Below are 14635 nucleotides of genomic sequence, written 5' to 3'. Positions count from 1 at the left end.
CCAGCTCTGAGGTTTATTTGAGTAATTGACCAAAATGTGATTAATTCCAAGGGCAAGGGTTCAGGTTTTTTAATTATTATTTTGCTGAACAGAGAGGCCTTTGGCCCTGACGGCTTCAGACTTTAAACTGTTCTTGTTCACGAGGCCCTTATGTCATTTGAGGGAAAAAAAAGTTAACAAGGAAGCCTCACTTAAAAAAGCAAACTGAAATCCCAAAACACAAACAAAAGATGCTTCCTATAACAGAGATATTTTACCATGACAAACAATTACTCAAAGATGTGAAAAATGCATGTTAGTTTAGTTATATAAATTTATATAAAATTGACTAGATTTATATAGCTATATAAATTTATAAAACCATTATAAACAAATATATCATTTATAATTTTAATAAATTATAATCTATAGTAAGTTATAATAAGTTATCTAAAGATTGCAGTTATATAAATTTATATAAATAAATAAAATCATAGTTAGTTTAGCTTAGTTTAATCTCTACAGCCTGCTTCTGCAGAGAGAGTGCTTGGCTAGGAGAGCTCTGTGATCCTCAGGCTGAGCAAGCACCAGCTGACAGAACCAATTTTATATCCAAGGCAGAAATTACACAGAGCCCAGGTACCAGCCACTGTTTGTGATGCTGGTGAGCACTATTGATAAACCTTGACACTTTTAAGAGTGTGAATGGCTACTCAGCAGTGCAGGGATGCACCCTGGAAATAACAGCAGCTGTTCCTGCCCACAACTGCATTCCTGTTTCTGTCTTTAGCCAAGTGCTCATGAGCCGCACAGATCAGCTCATAACCTCCAAAATTTTCTGTGGGTTATATCTTTATGGAGTTTCATGCTGGTTTGTGTTCTGCTGAAGAATCAATTTTTGGAGTCATATAACTTTAGCTTTAAATTCTTTTTTCTAAAAGGTAGGTTTCCAAACTGGGCATATAAACCCTAGGGAATTAAAAACTGTACAGTTAATTAAAAAACAAGCACTTTTTTTTCCTAAAATCCAGCAAGTTTTCCAACTCAGAAAGACTATTTAATTGGATATTGGAAGGACAGAAAAAAGAAAGAAATTAAAATTTTTTAAACCTTTCCTGACAAATAACAACTTTAATTTTGAATCCCTTGTTCTATTTCCTTGTCTCTGCAATCCATATGATAACTCACAACAATTATTCAAGATTCACCTTTTCACATAATTTCTTTGAATACAAAAAGATCCAAATGAATAAAACCAAACCAAAACAAAATAAATAAAACCAAAAATTAAAACAAGGTTTATATTGTTTATCTTGTTTTTAATGAAAGAATGAAACAGCCTATCCAACTCCCACAGGGGCCTTTTTTTATGCAATCTTAATGATAATTAACTGACAGTGATTGATGGCTAGTACTGAAGTAATAGTAGATACAACTGCACAATTCCATCCAATTCGCTTTTCTATTTTTTACCAGTCCTTGTTTATTTCTGAATAATATCAAATGAATTATTTGTCCAATTATAATTTCACATTTAAAATTCATCAGAAATGCATTTGCCCAATTGTTCTGTCACTTTGCTGACGGGGATTTCATATAGTCAGATTTCATTCTGTGTCAGGTTTAAGGAAGGCAACTACTTTTGCCTTGGAAATACATGAAAACATTCACATACATTTCCATATATTTTGTAGGCAGAAGTATTTCTGCTGGAAAATGGGCCCTGGCACACTGGGGCCGTACAGAATTTTTGAATGTGTCCATGTGGAATTATGTTGAAGGGAATATGAGTCTTTTTTAGCTTCATTTCAAAATGTTGTTGTTAGCATTGTAGTAATCTCTAGGGGTGTTTTTTTATATGCCCTGAACTGTTTTTCCACAAAATCACCTTTGCTGAGAAACTCCCAGAGCCTCACATTCAACTTTGGTTTTGTTGAAACTCACAGCCTCTCATACATTGTCTAGAATGACTACGTGAAATTACTACAATTTATTCTTTATTCTTCAAATCTACTGTTTTAAATAACTGTTGCCATTATGCTGGTTGTGTCAGCCTTAAAATTTTGTATACATATCAGCTATTTTAAAAGTTTTTTGCAGAGGTCTCTTGCTTTACCAGGAAAATGGTCCAATTTGAATTGTATATGTTACATAGAAGACCTCATGTTTTAAGTTTCTTCATCTGACAGGTGAATTCTCTCTAGTATTTTATCACTTCTTGCCTTTAAATGATATTATTTTAAGTGCTTTTTTGAAAGACTCTTTCTTTCTTTTATTGGTTGAAAGAAAAATAAGTTCTTTTTAGACATGCAGCGTTCCCTTAACAGCTTCACTGCCCTTTGAGTGTGTCATTACATATAACAAAATGTACACACAATGCATCCCTTGGGAGTTGAAGCTTATCACGGTGCAGTACTTTCAAAGTGAGTGTTTTATACCATTTGGCACCCTGAGGACATGTGAGGTGACACCACTGATCTCTCAGGATCTGATTTCTTACTGCTCTTGCTGATGAAGAAATTAGTCAATAACTATATTTTGGAAATTTGAGCAGCCGTTTCTTTCTTTCTCTCTCTCCCATAAGACAGAGGCTGTGGTAAAACTGCATCTGCCTGGGCCTCAAGGCATGTTCAGTTCTTGCCTACGTTTATGCCCTCCTTGATGAGAGTAACAAATCAAGTTCAAGCATCCTGTACTGAGGGATCCTTCACTAGCCAGACACTGTTAAGCCCTGACTAGTAGGTAAGACTTTCATGGAGGTCTATCAACAAGTCTCAATCATCCATACAGGTTATTGCTCAGGGACAAGGGACACCTCTTTCTGCCCAGGGGCTGCCTGCTGTCACTGAAGCATCCTTTTCCAATACAATCAGTGATCATTTGACACACAGGGGACTTCCAGACTTCCAGGATTATGGCCAATAAACCTTCCCCACTAAGAGAAGAACAACCAGTGGCCATGAATCATGCATTTTTCAAGCACTAGAGAAGATGGGCAATACATAAATACCTCCTTATTTTTGAGGGATGCTTTCCTTAAGAATAAGCTGGGAAGTGTTGGTCTGTGCACAAGAAAACATATCCCTGCCTCGTGCAGAAATGACATAGTTCCACTGCTTCAGAGACAACTACAAATGGAAAAATATTATTGCAAGAAAACTGAAGGTGTTCTGTCGGGTTTTTTTCCATTCAACTGAAGGAACAAAGCAGCAACAACAAATGATTTTGTGTCAAAAGAAGCCTTCCTTCCAAGTGACCTGAAATTAAACATTTCCTTGTCACACATTGTGAGCAAAGTAAGGGACACAAAATCATAGAATGGTTTCAGTTGGAAGGGATCTTAAAGACCATTAAACTTTTTTTACACAATGAGAAGCAGTACAAATAGGAAAGGCTGAGGGGCTCCACTCCACTTCCCCCAATTTAAAACATTAGAGCAATTCTGAAATCTCTGAGCAAATGGGTGACTGTGGTGATCTGTTTACCCACTGCTTCTCTTATCCCATACTGTTCCCCCCGCTTTCCCCTGCCCCTAGCCCTGGCCATTCCCTCCGGTTCTCCCTATTGGTTCCTGTACCCCAACTCCGCCCATGTACCGCCCCTGCGATCTGACAAAAGCCCCCTGTGCCCGGATCACGAGGTCTCACTGCCTCTGGAAGTCACTGGGACCAGATGTAACCGTTAAGGGTCCTCTGAAACCCTCGTGGAGAGACCCTTCTCGCCTCCTTTGCCATCACTGAGTTGTAGAGCTGACAGCTGACCAGAGCAAGAGAGCGGAGCCGTCCGAAATGGACTGCGGGAGGGCGAAATGGTCGCACTGCCCTAAGCAGCTCTGCTGAGCTCTCAGGGAAAGCTGCAGCCTGCTAAACCAAACCTAGCACTGCAACACGTGACTTAAGTTCAAAACCCATCAGGTAAAGATAGAAAAGGAACTAAGCACTTCCAAGTCCTAACCTCTGTGACGCTGGAAGGGTTGAGAGGCCAGGCCAGCTACATACTCTGCACTCTGCACATAAGCAGTTTCTTCATCAGAGAAAATTACTCATGAATATGACACAAATCAGTACTTTCCAACAGGCTTTCTTCTAATTTTATGTACACCCACCTATCATATCTGTGTAAGTAACATCAGAAACATATAGTAATGGAGACACTCATCTGATTATAAATAATTTGTTATCTGACACAATCTCAAGTTTCTTCACAACAAGCAAGAATTATAAAATGCATCCAAGACTTATGGAAAGAATGATATATTTATATTCCATGGTACTTCATATATGACAACACCTGAGATTATTTTTAGATCTAATGCCACAGGGTAAAAGATAACCTTAATTTTGTGCTGGTAGGCCATTATAAAACAAAATAGCAGTTAGACTGACCTTCCAGATCCTATGTTGTACTATCTCTTGATCTCCCAAAAGCATGAGTATAGATTTATAAACTTCTGTCAGGACCACCTTCATGTTTTGATACTTTCGGCTTCAAGTAAAGCCAGTTATCAAAGTACTTCTTGGTAAGATATGGAGTTTACAAAAGGCTTCATGGGTTTCAGGACAGAATCTAATTTACCTATACAAGTAGTTGTTCTGCTGCAGAACCTAGAGAGACCATCTTATACTGCAGAATCATGACTGTTCTCTTCACTGCCTAAATCAGACTTTAGCTTTTCTGTTCAAGTCTTAGGTCCACAGAACAAAGAACGATGAAAGACAAGGGACTTAATCTCACTGTGTCTTGTCTGTGGGTAATTTAGAGGAAAATGTTTGAAAGTAGAAAGCAGATACCAAACCACACTGGAAACAGTAGCATTGATGTGCACTAAAGAGCAATGTGAAAGGAGAGCAAGAAGTTAGATATTCCAGTGCCTAGTTTTGGACTTTCATTTCAGAAGATTTGGACCAGGCCAGTTCTCCTAGTTCCTGTTGCATGTTCCTGCCATGCAAGCAGTGGAAAATGAACATATCAGCTATGGACAACCTGAAAGAGACCAAGAACTCTGTTGTGACCCTAGTTCAATTTGCAGAGCTGAGATTTTACGGATAAAAAGAGGACAGTCCTCCAACTCACGTACCAGAAAAATGAACAACACCCAAAGCCTATGTCATTTTTCCTGGGAAGTTTCTTTTCAAAACAGAAGTATTAGCTAAAGGCATTTCCTTCTCTTTGAATTTTTGATAGGCCTGGAAGAGAACTCTCCTATTTGAAGCAGAATGCTCACAAGATCACAAAAATGTCTCCTCCAATAATGGGAACAGAGTTTATTTCTACCTCCCTTTGTCCCATGCAGTTTCAGGCCAGATTTTCTAACAGTTTGAAGGTTGTTATAAGGCAAGCAACCAGCCTCTTTCCAGAGTGGACAAATTAACTGATTAAAACCCCTGCTGCTGTCATGACTCTGTATACACAATTCTATTCTTACTGGACACTTTGCTTGCCAAAATAATATCTAGGTAGGTACAGAAGTTCCAGGTTGTATTCTGTTATACCCATCTGTACAGGCACCCATGAATTTTGAGCCACCATTGCTTTACCATCACATTATATGGGGGAATTGGAAGAATGGAAAACAGCCTCTACTAAACTTGGTGATTCATTTAAACAAGCTTTGTTTCAGTAAAGCAAAATTTGTACCAGTCTACATCCCAATTACCTCAGACAAATCTGCCATGATTTGTAATTACATTATTATTTTAAATTAATCCATCCATGAATTACAGTTGTCTTTTGTTTATTCACTTGTTTAGGCCAGTCTAAAAAAATGAGCAAAGCTTTCAACCATTCATAATAAAGGCAAAATGACCAAAAAGACCTACTTTTTTTTTAGTTTGCATTAATGAGTTCATCCCAAAATATATATGCAATAATAGAGGAAATTAAGTTATAAATGTAGGGATGTGCTCCAAGACACCATGAAAATCTGCATGCAAATGCATAATAATCACAAATCTACATTATTACAATATTAAAAAATACCTACAATTAAATTATCATGTGGAAATAATCATAATATTATTGGAAACTCAATTATTGTGGCAACCCTTGTCGGGGAATTAGCAGGCTATGGCAAAGGCAAGTCAGACCTGAATTCATCAAATATATATTATCACAATATTACATGTTCACTTCGATTCCATGCAAAGACAAACATCCTCACTCACTAGTATCTGCTCAATGCATTTGTATTATTCATGAACAACTCTGTGATCTATTATACATACAAAACTGATTGTACGCTGCTTGCCTGAGGCTACAATGCAGAGACACAGAATTAATTTTATTATATACACATGCATGATAATTGTGTAGAATTCGGTCAAATATCAAACTCTGCTCCTGTGCTCCGTTATTTTACTTTCCAAAAAGAGGTCTAAGGTCAGCAGCAATTTCTCTTTGGTGACAGTGAAACTCTTTGTCATTTAGAGTAGAAAGTTCCTGGGTACTAACGAGCCTGGTGCTGTGATGAATGGTCACACATTCCCTTTCCTTTCCAACCCCCACTCATCAAAGGGAGAATGGAACTTTTATTGAGATTCTCAAGAATTCCTTGCCTCTCATGCACACAGAAGTCACTTTGGGCTGTGGATTTGGAGACTTCATTTGTCAGAGATGGAGGAAACTTTTTCATTTGTTTTGTAGACTTGGCTAAAATTGTGTGAGAAGATGATAAATACAATTAGGGAAACTTACTTGCAGCTGTGAGAACCTTTGTTATTTCAAAACATTTTAGTAAAACCTCTAAAAATGTTTTCACAGAACCCTCTCCTCTGCTTCAAGTTTTCACTAAATTATAAAAAAACAAACAACTAATTCCCCTTTCTTTAATAGCACAAAGGATTTATGGGAAGGCCTTCTCAAAATGTAGAAAAGCCAGAAAGACAAAGATTAGTGCCATACAAGACATTTGTAATTGTTTGAAGACACTAGGAGAGAAAAATGCATCAAAATTGAGAAGGAACATGTACAAGGCATACTTCAAAGTCCTGACATGGATTCAAATGACATTGGAGGTCAGTGGGACACTCACCTTCAATACATTACAATTTAGGTAGAAGCCAGAGTTAGGGGAGTAAGTTGTGTGTATAAATTTTGGCAAAAATAACTACCATCATTCAACTTCAGTGATGGGTATCAGCTCCCACAGTGCACAAACAACTCTTAGTATGCATCGAGCCTAATGATCTAAAAGAGTTTTTTCAGGAATGAGAAGAAGTAAAAGGTTATCCTTAACTGAGAAAAGAAACTGTTCAGTGTGACATTCTCCATGCTGCATTAAAATCAAACCCTGAAACATCTTGTCCTTGTAGTTCCACTCCTATTCTCCATCCACCATCCAGGCACTTAGCTATCACACTTTGAATCTCTGAGCTTTAAAAATGAAGAACACTTACTCCTTGCCCAGTGCATTTGGAGTATGGTCCCACGCGAGCATATCCCAAATCCATCTTTGCATTACTGCCCTGCTTTCAACAGTCATAAGCAAAAGGGGCTCTCCAAAGCATTTATATTCTAGATTCGTAACATTTATAGAAATAAACTGTGACAAGGACTCTAAAGAGTTTCTTCAAGTCTACTCATCATCCAGGGATGATCTAAACAACCTCATCTTTAAATCTACGTTTTGTATGCTTATGTCATCACCAGAGTCCATAATTTTCACAGTTCCAAGGACAAGGCAGGGTGATCTGCATTTAGTAGTACATGACTTGTAAGTTTACCACAACATCATTAATTTACTTCAAACCCATCAAATCTTCACTGTCCTAATTAAAAAATATGACAGACGCATAAGAAAATCTCAGGAAGGGGGAACTGAACAAATCTATTGCATAGCTACATCACAAAAGGTAGTAAGTGAACGTGTTAAGGGGACTGTTTATCTTGGCTGACTCATGGCCATCAACAACCGAAACAGCAAAAACATGGTTCTGACCAGTCTCCAGGGCAGCAGTTTAGCTAACTGAAATGCTGGAGATGCAGAAGAAAAGCACTTGTGTTAAAGAACATCTCAGTAATGCATTTTGTCCCTTAAGTATACATAACTCCATTCTGTTCTTGAATATTTCTGATTTTAAGTTGGCACAAGCTACAACTTTTTTAGTGTTAGCAACTATTCCAAGAGGGCTGACACCTTTTAAATATTCCACTCTTTCACAGTAAACCCATGATTATTTTCTGCCATGTCAGAAATAGGTGAGCAGCAGGACCTTACGGTTCAGGCAGCATCATTTACCTTCAACCTTTGCTGTAAAAGTACACAAGTTGTGAGGTTGCAGGGAAGATTTCTCCCGGAGATTGTTCGTTTGGCAGGCTCTGGAAGTCAGTAAGGTAATGGAGAGAAAGGCCCTACTGAAAATGCTTGTTTTGGCATCATTACCCCAGTTCCTGTGAGGGCCATGAGTTGAATTCAGATAAAAATACAAATTCTAAGAAATTTCATTGGACCTCACCCAAACTACCAAACCCCTTAAGAACATGAGGAAATCAAATAATATGAGATGAACCACTTTTGTTCAACCTGAGACTGTTGCTCAGTCTGATATGCCTGAAAAAACCTCCATGAGTTACCCATGGTATTCTGAAACTTTCTCACTGGCCTTCCACTCCCAAAATACAGTAAAACATACAAGGAAAAAAAAACATAGCACATTTTCCAAGCTTCTAAAATAAACTCATTTTAAAAATCATATTGCTTTTAACTGGTTTTTCCAACTCCACTTATTAGTAACCACACTAGAAGCACCAGCTAAAAAGTAAATTCTTGCAAAGACTGATGTTATTTCCTCAGTTAATATTTATTTTGCATGTATCCATAGAAGTACTGCATGGAAAGAGTGTGCACACACACAATAACTCTTGGCTTCATTTTCCTACCAGCTATCAGACAGCGTTGCTCATGCACAAATCTTTCTGTATTTAATATTCATAATGCAGAACATCTACTGATCCCAGTTAGGATCAAGAAATTTTATGAGGTGTTGTACAAAACAAAGACTATCACTGTTCTGCCACAAAGAATTTACAGTTGGACAGATTGACAGACTAACTATTTCTGCACTGGCTGTTATAAGTATTTCTTGATCTTATTCTAGTCACTCCTTAATGCAAATATAACACTATAGGTAACTCTATGCAGTAATGTAGGGCACTCTTGCAGCAAATATAGGACAATGCTGTACTTCAGCAGCTACTAAGGCAAAACAGTTACTCTGTTTTAACAGGGTTTTTTGTAGTTTGGGGGCGGTGTTATATTTTCATTGATCTATTTTATTCAGTGGAAAGTTACATGATAGTATTAGTCAACCTGAATACACTTTAAAAAATAATTCTTTTTCAGTTCAAAAGAAAAGTTGGCTAACATTAACAACAATATTCATTTTGACTGTCTTCCTAATGGAAACAATTTGACATTTGGTTTCAAAATTCAGCAATTTTTTGAGATGTGACCCTTCCCCATTATATCTTTCCCCAAAGGAGGTGACACCACAGTGGTTTGCTTGTACTTGGTTCACTAAACAATTACTCTTAACTAGTCACAAAAAGGCTTTTCTAGTTCAAGAAGTATGGGGGAGAAAAAAATTTTAAAATCTTTACATAGCCTTATTGGCCATGATCAACTCCTTGATTCCTTCTTGAGAGGCACGTGAAGAAAGAACAGGTTACCTCTGAGGTGAGTTTAGTATTTAAGCATTCTTTGGGAATCCTGCACTGCTGAGAGAGAACAGCTTTCCCAAGGCTGAGCAGAGAGCTAGATGGGATCAGAGCTCAGGAGTAATGCTTCCCAGTCACATGCGACCACCAGCTCTCTTCTGTAGCCCACTAAAGGCCTCTGGCAACCTGAATTCCCCAAATGAGGCAGTAGAGGATGCTCCTTCAAATATCTCCTTGATGCCAAGGATGTTTCTATGGTAATTCTGCATTCAAAGTTACTGGTTCGTGCTGCATGAGAGGCTGCACAAGAGCCCAAGGAAATGAATGAACCTATCTAAGGTTGTGCATACCCAGGGGGCTTCCATAATTTTGGGTGCACAGAAATACAAAGATGGAATAATGACAATGTTGTGCTGCACTTCATTTGTTGAATTACTTCAATACCTTGTTCGCAGATGTGTGCATGTGAATCTAATCAACCAAACTCCTTGTAGACAGCAGAGATTATTTTGAGAGATTATTCCTGCTTCTGCTACAGAAAAAGAAGCACCAGCCTTTCACAACCTCTTGAATACAGGGAGGTGCGTGTGCACGCATACACGAATACACATATACCCCTCTCTCTATATGCACTAAAAGAAAGGTGAGAATAACAATTTTCCTATCTATAACACATTCTCATAAAGATAGGATGATTAAAAGCAGACCTGCCTTTTCATGAAGAAAAAAACCCACACCAAAACCTGTTTGATTGTTTATCTAGTTAATCAATTATATAAAAGAAAACAAAACAAAAACAACGGGGAAAGGAAAGCTGGCATGATCAGAAATATATTTGAAAAAAAATGTGATTTCTCCATATCCCTTGAAATCCTAGAAAAGGAAACTTTTTTGTACCTTTTCTTCTTGAAACATATTTTGCTTCCGATTCTAAAACAGCACGTTCAACTATTCAATTTGCTGTTCAATAATAGTGACTCACATTGCCTTTTAAATGCATACAAAAAAGTTGCATCTTTTTGTTTTCATTTTGCCTGCGTGTTTGTTACATACTGACATCAAATTCCCTGCAGGCATCCTAACCTTGCAATTGGAGAAACAGCGCTCCAGGGTTTTCCACATGTCTAATACACCTGGATAAAAAGTGCTAATTGTCACCAACTTCCATTAAATGACAGCAGTAAGGCACAAAATATGCTTGATTTGCAGATGCTAGTGCCACTGGGAATTAGCAGCAGATTAATAATTGTGCAGACCTTGAACATTCCCCTGGCACTGCCAGCCTGGGTTTCCAGTGCAAGTGTCAGACTACAAGGCCTTTGTTTTTAGCTTACTTTCCTGAGGAAATCAGGCTTAGGCATTTTCACTCCTTTACTCTGTGTGTTTGGCTGGCCTACCTTCCCACAATAATTTCTGGTTAATCTGAATAAATTTTAAAGGAAAGTAGAGGTTGCAAACATACAGTGTCCTTAGCAGTTTTGTGAAAAACAGCCAGCTAGGTAGATATAATCAAGCCTGAGATAAGTGTTTCAAATATCCTGGCTTTTTAGATTCAGGTATTCTTGCAGACAAATAAACCCTAATTCTGTTCAAATTTTGTTGGTGCTGAAATTAGAAGGGACATGTGCCATATCACATATTCAGCAGGCAGCAACCTTGCATCCAGGCACCTTTACAGATCAGGTGACAGACTAGGTTCCCAGTTTGAGGTGATTTTTTTCTTTTTACAAACCTATATGGCAAAAAAATCCTTTTCGCTTTGAGGCTTTGAGTGGGCATCAGGAGACAGCTTCTTGCACAGGTTCACCCTTGCTCTTTTTTCCTCCAGATAAATTCAGGGGCCAACACTTTACCTTCTCTCCTCTTTTCTTGCTCTGCTGCTGCTCCTGCTGTTTCCTCTCCACTCTTGGCGCACATGAGGACGCCACCCCTATGGCACGCAAGCTTACTGGCAGCTCTGGTGGCATTGCAAAGCTCATTTCTGCAAGCAGCAACATGATTATGGTGAAGGTGAGGGTGAGATTGAGCAAATGTGTTTCAACACTTCTTTCTTTGTATTTATCACTGTGCCATAGCATTCCTGCAGCCTGGCCTGCTGCTGCTCCAGCTGCCTATGCAAACTCCTGATGGAGCGCAACAGCAGGAGCCGTCGGTACATAGCTAGCTGGAGACGGTACTTTTCCTTTTCCTCCTTTTTCTTATTTTCTAAGGCCTCCGCTACTTTTGTGGTCTTCATCCAAATCACACAGCCCAAACTGCAAGAGGCCATACTGCCCTTGGTGCCGCTCCGTGCCTGCTGTGTGTGGCAGTCTCCGGGGTCAGTCCCAGCCTTCAGGGCCTCACTGGCCTCAGCGGGCACCCTTAGGGCCTGCGGCACCTCTGAACTCCATTCGCCATCACAGCAGGGGCTTTTGGAGTGCAGGGAGGCAATGTTAACAGGCAGCAGGTTATCAGCTGCCTCAGGACATGAGGAGGCATCTAAAGATGCATCCACAGCTGCCAGAGGATGCTCAGCCAGCCCAGCAGCTGTCCTCTGTGCCTGGCCACCACTAACTGTCTCTGGGCCAGTCAGGGCTTTTACCTGGGCCACTGCCCTGCTGGAGAGGACAGACAGTCTTTCTGGCACCGCTGAGCTTCCCTCGTCTTCATTAAGGCCGTCTAGCAAAAGGCTGGCAGAGCAATCAGGGGATGCTGTTAAAGCACCATGAGTCGGAAATCTGTCTTCATCATCACTGCTGTTTTGGATCTCCTCTTCATCTCTTGATATTCCAGTTGCTGTCTCAGCCATTTAATGCATGAGCTACAGAAACTTTCTGTGGACAAAGTGGAAGTAAAAGGATTTCATTTCTACATACACACAGAGAGAAGCCCAGTGCAGAGTGACATTTGAAGAAAGAACCTCTTTTTATATTTAAGCAATGGACCTATTACTTTTCTAATAAAGCACAACCCTTGGGTCACTTCAGGCCATTTCTTGTGATTTGCATTAGATGTTCTTCGAGACACAACATTAATCCAATAATAATTAAAATGATATACTGTACTATTAACATTCTCAAATCTTTAAAGGCAAGTAATCTATCCCTGCAGCACTGGCTGTGCTGACTAATTAAACAGAATACAGTTGTAAATGGGCATTGTAAGCACTTCTCCCATTTAAGAGCACAGGTCTAACAAGTGTAGTTTGTAGAGATGGACGAGTTATCAGGATTGATCAGCTTTAAAGGGAGGTGGAGGTACCACAAAGAGTAGGTTGCATTTAAATGCCTTCTCCAAGATTAATTTGTCTGCTACCAGTTTGTTTACAAGGTTGCCTTTCCCCCTCCTATTAATTCTAACAGTAAAGCTATATTAGCACCACACTAGCCAAAGAGAGGAAAAAGAAATCAAACACTTACCGAGGTTACTGGGGGGAAGGAAAAGAGTTACAGTGCATTGTGTCTGTGTATCATGTTTTCTTGAATGTGAGTCAGCACAATCTGGAACAGAAACATCACAGTGCTGGAGCAGGAGCAGCAACAGCATTACGCTGTTCCACCCAGCAACAACACAGTCAGTCCCAATCACAGAGGAGTGCAGGGCTGCTTTCTTACTCCTCAGTGGGCAATCCTCCCTGGCATGCGGCTTTTATGTCATCTTTGAGCATCAAAATGAATACCAGGATTGGATGGCACTTTTTTCCCACCTCAAAACCAAACACACTTCATTCACCCATTCTGCAGGGGGCAATACCTATGGCCCTTCCCGTCCCTGACAGTCAGCAAGGAGGTAGTACAGCACCAAAAGAGGGTGAGGCATTCCAGACTCTGGTGTGCATGTTTTCCTTCAGAAAAAGCAAGCTTAGATAAACTTCAGCTGCATGAACAAGCTAAACCTAAAAATGAAGCAAGCATTCAGCACCAACCAAATGCTAAACATGAAGACAGGCAGAAGCTGTAGGTCGAAGTGGTTAATGTACACCCATGTTTAATGAGGCTGGCCTAATCTTTAAAGAGCAGCACTACATCCAGCTAAACCATCCCACAAAACAATAAACTTTATCTGCACTTCTGATGTTCAGAAAAGCTACCTTCAGCATCATCTCTTGTTGTAATGCCAGGAACAAAATTCACAAACGATCTACCTGCATCTACTTCAATCAATTTACCACAGGGCTTCAGTTGCCCCAAGACTTTCTCTACTCCATTCTGCTAATACAAATAGAAGAAAGAAGCAATCCAAAACACTATCTAAAATCTTTCTGCAGCTGGAAAAAAATGAAAGTAGATCCTATCTCCACTTCTACGTGTGCTGCAACACAGATAATATTTTTTTATTTTTCATCTGCACTGACTAGCCTTCTTTCTGATTAATCTGCTAGGATATGCTTACAAACTTGAACACACAAAGCCTGGTTAACATCAATTCGGATTTGTACCCCAAGGTATAACTTGAATGCATTTTTTGGTGCAAGAGATAATTTGCACTGAATTTGTAAAATAAACTAAACCTGCTGTGTTTATGTGCCAAATCATGCTGTAGATTATATAAATAATACTCGGAAGAGATTAATATCCAGTGAGTTAATATACAGTGCAAGTTTATATCTTGGTAATTCCCATTTATCTGAATCACAAGCTATGGTAATTGAAGAATATGGAATTCAGATAATGGGGAATTTACTGTATTAACATGTTGAAAAGGTTCATTGCAATACAGCATTATGGAGAGAGTCCCTTGGTTTCAGCTTCTCTTGTCTCCAAAGCACTGCAGGCATATCTCCCACTCCAAAGAGGACAGGGGATGGGTGCTAGGTAGTGTACCTGATCTCCAGCTATGTCAGTACTTTTCTATCAGCTATAGTATTCTGTTCCTCACTTCTACATTTGTAGCAATTTGCTGCAAAATAAGTATTTTCTAATAGTCTAACAAGGCATGAAAAAACAGAGTTTTAGTTTCTGGGGTGTTTCTTGTAGTTTTGTTTGTTTGTTTTTAGGTCCTGGGTTTTGTTTTTTTGTTACTT

General features: G+C 39.2%; 1 protein-coding gene across 1 annotated transcript; it reads right to left on the bottom strand.

The window, feature by feature from the left end:
* Positions 1 to 10438: 10438 nt before the first annotated feature.
* Positions 10439 to 13636, bottom strand: LOC116447094 (UPF0500 protein C1orf216 homolog). Its single transcript, XM_032115790.1, has 2 exons — positions 13032 to 13636; positions 10439 to 12446 (listed from the first exon to the last, which is right to left on the bottom strand). Exon 2 carries the CDS (start codon positions 12419 to 12421, stop codon positions 11633 to 11635), a length of 789 nt encoding a protein of 262 aa, XP_031971681.1. The 5' UTR covers positions 12422 to 12446; positions 13032 to 13636; the 3' UTR covers positions 10439 to 11632.
* Positions 13637 to 14635: the final 999 nt, after the last annotated feature.

The sequence above is a fragment of the Corvus moneduloides genome, chromosome 1 (assembly GCF_009650955.1).
Source record: "Corvus moneduloides isolate bCorMon1 chromosome 1, bCorMon1.pri, whole genome shotgun sequence".
Taxonomy (NCBI): domain Eukaryota; kingdom Metazoa; phylum Chordata; class Aves; order Passeriformes; family Corvidae; genus Corvus; species Corvus moneduloides.
Note: the sequence above shows the minus strand (reverse complement) of the source record. Positions and strands in the feature narration are given on the sequence as shown.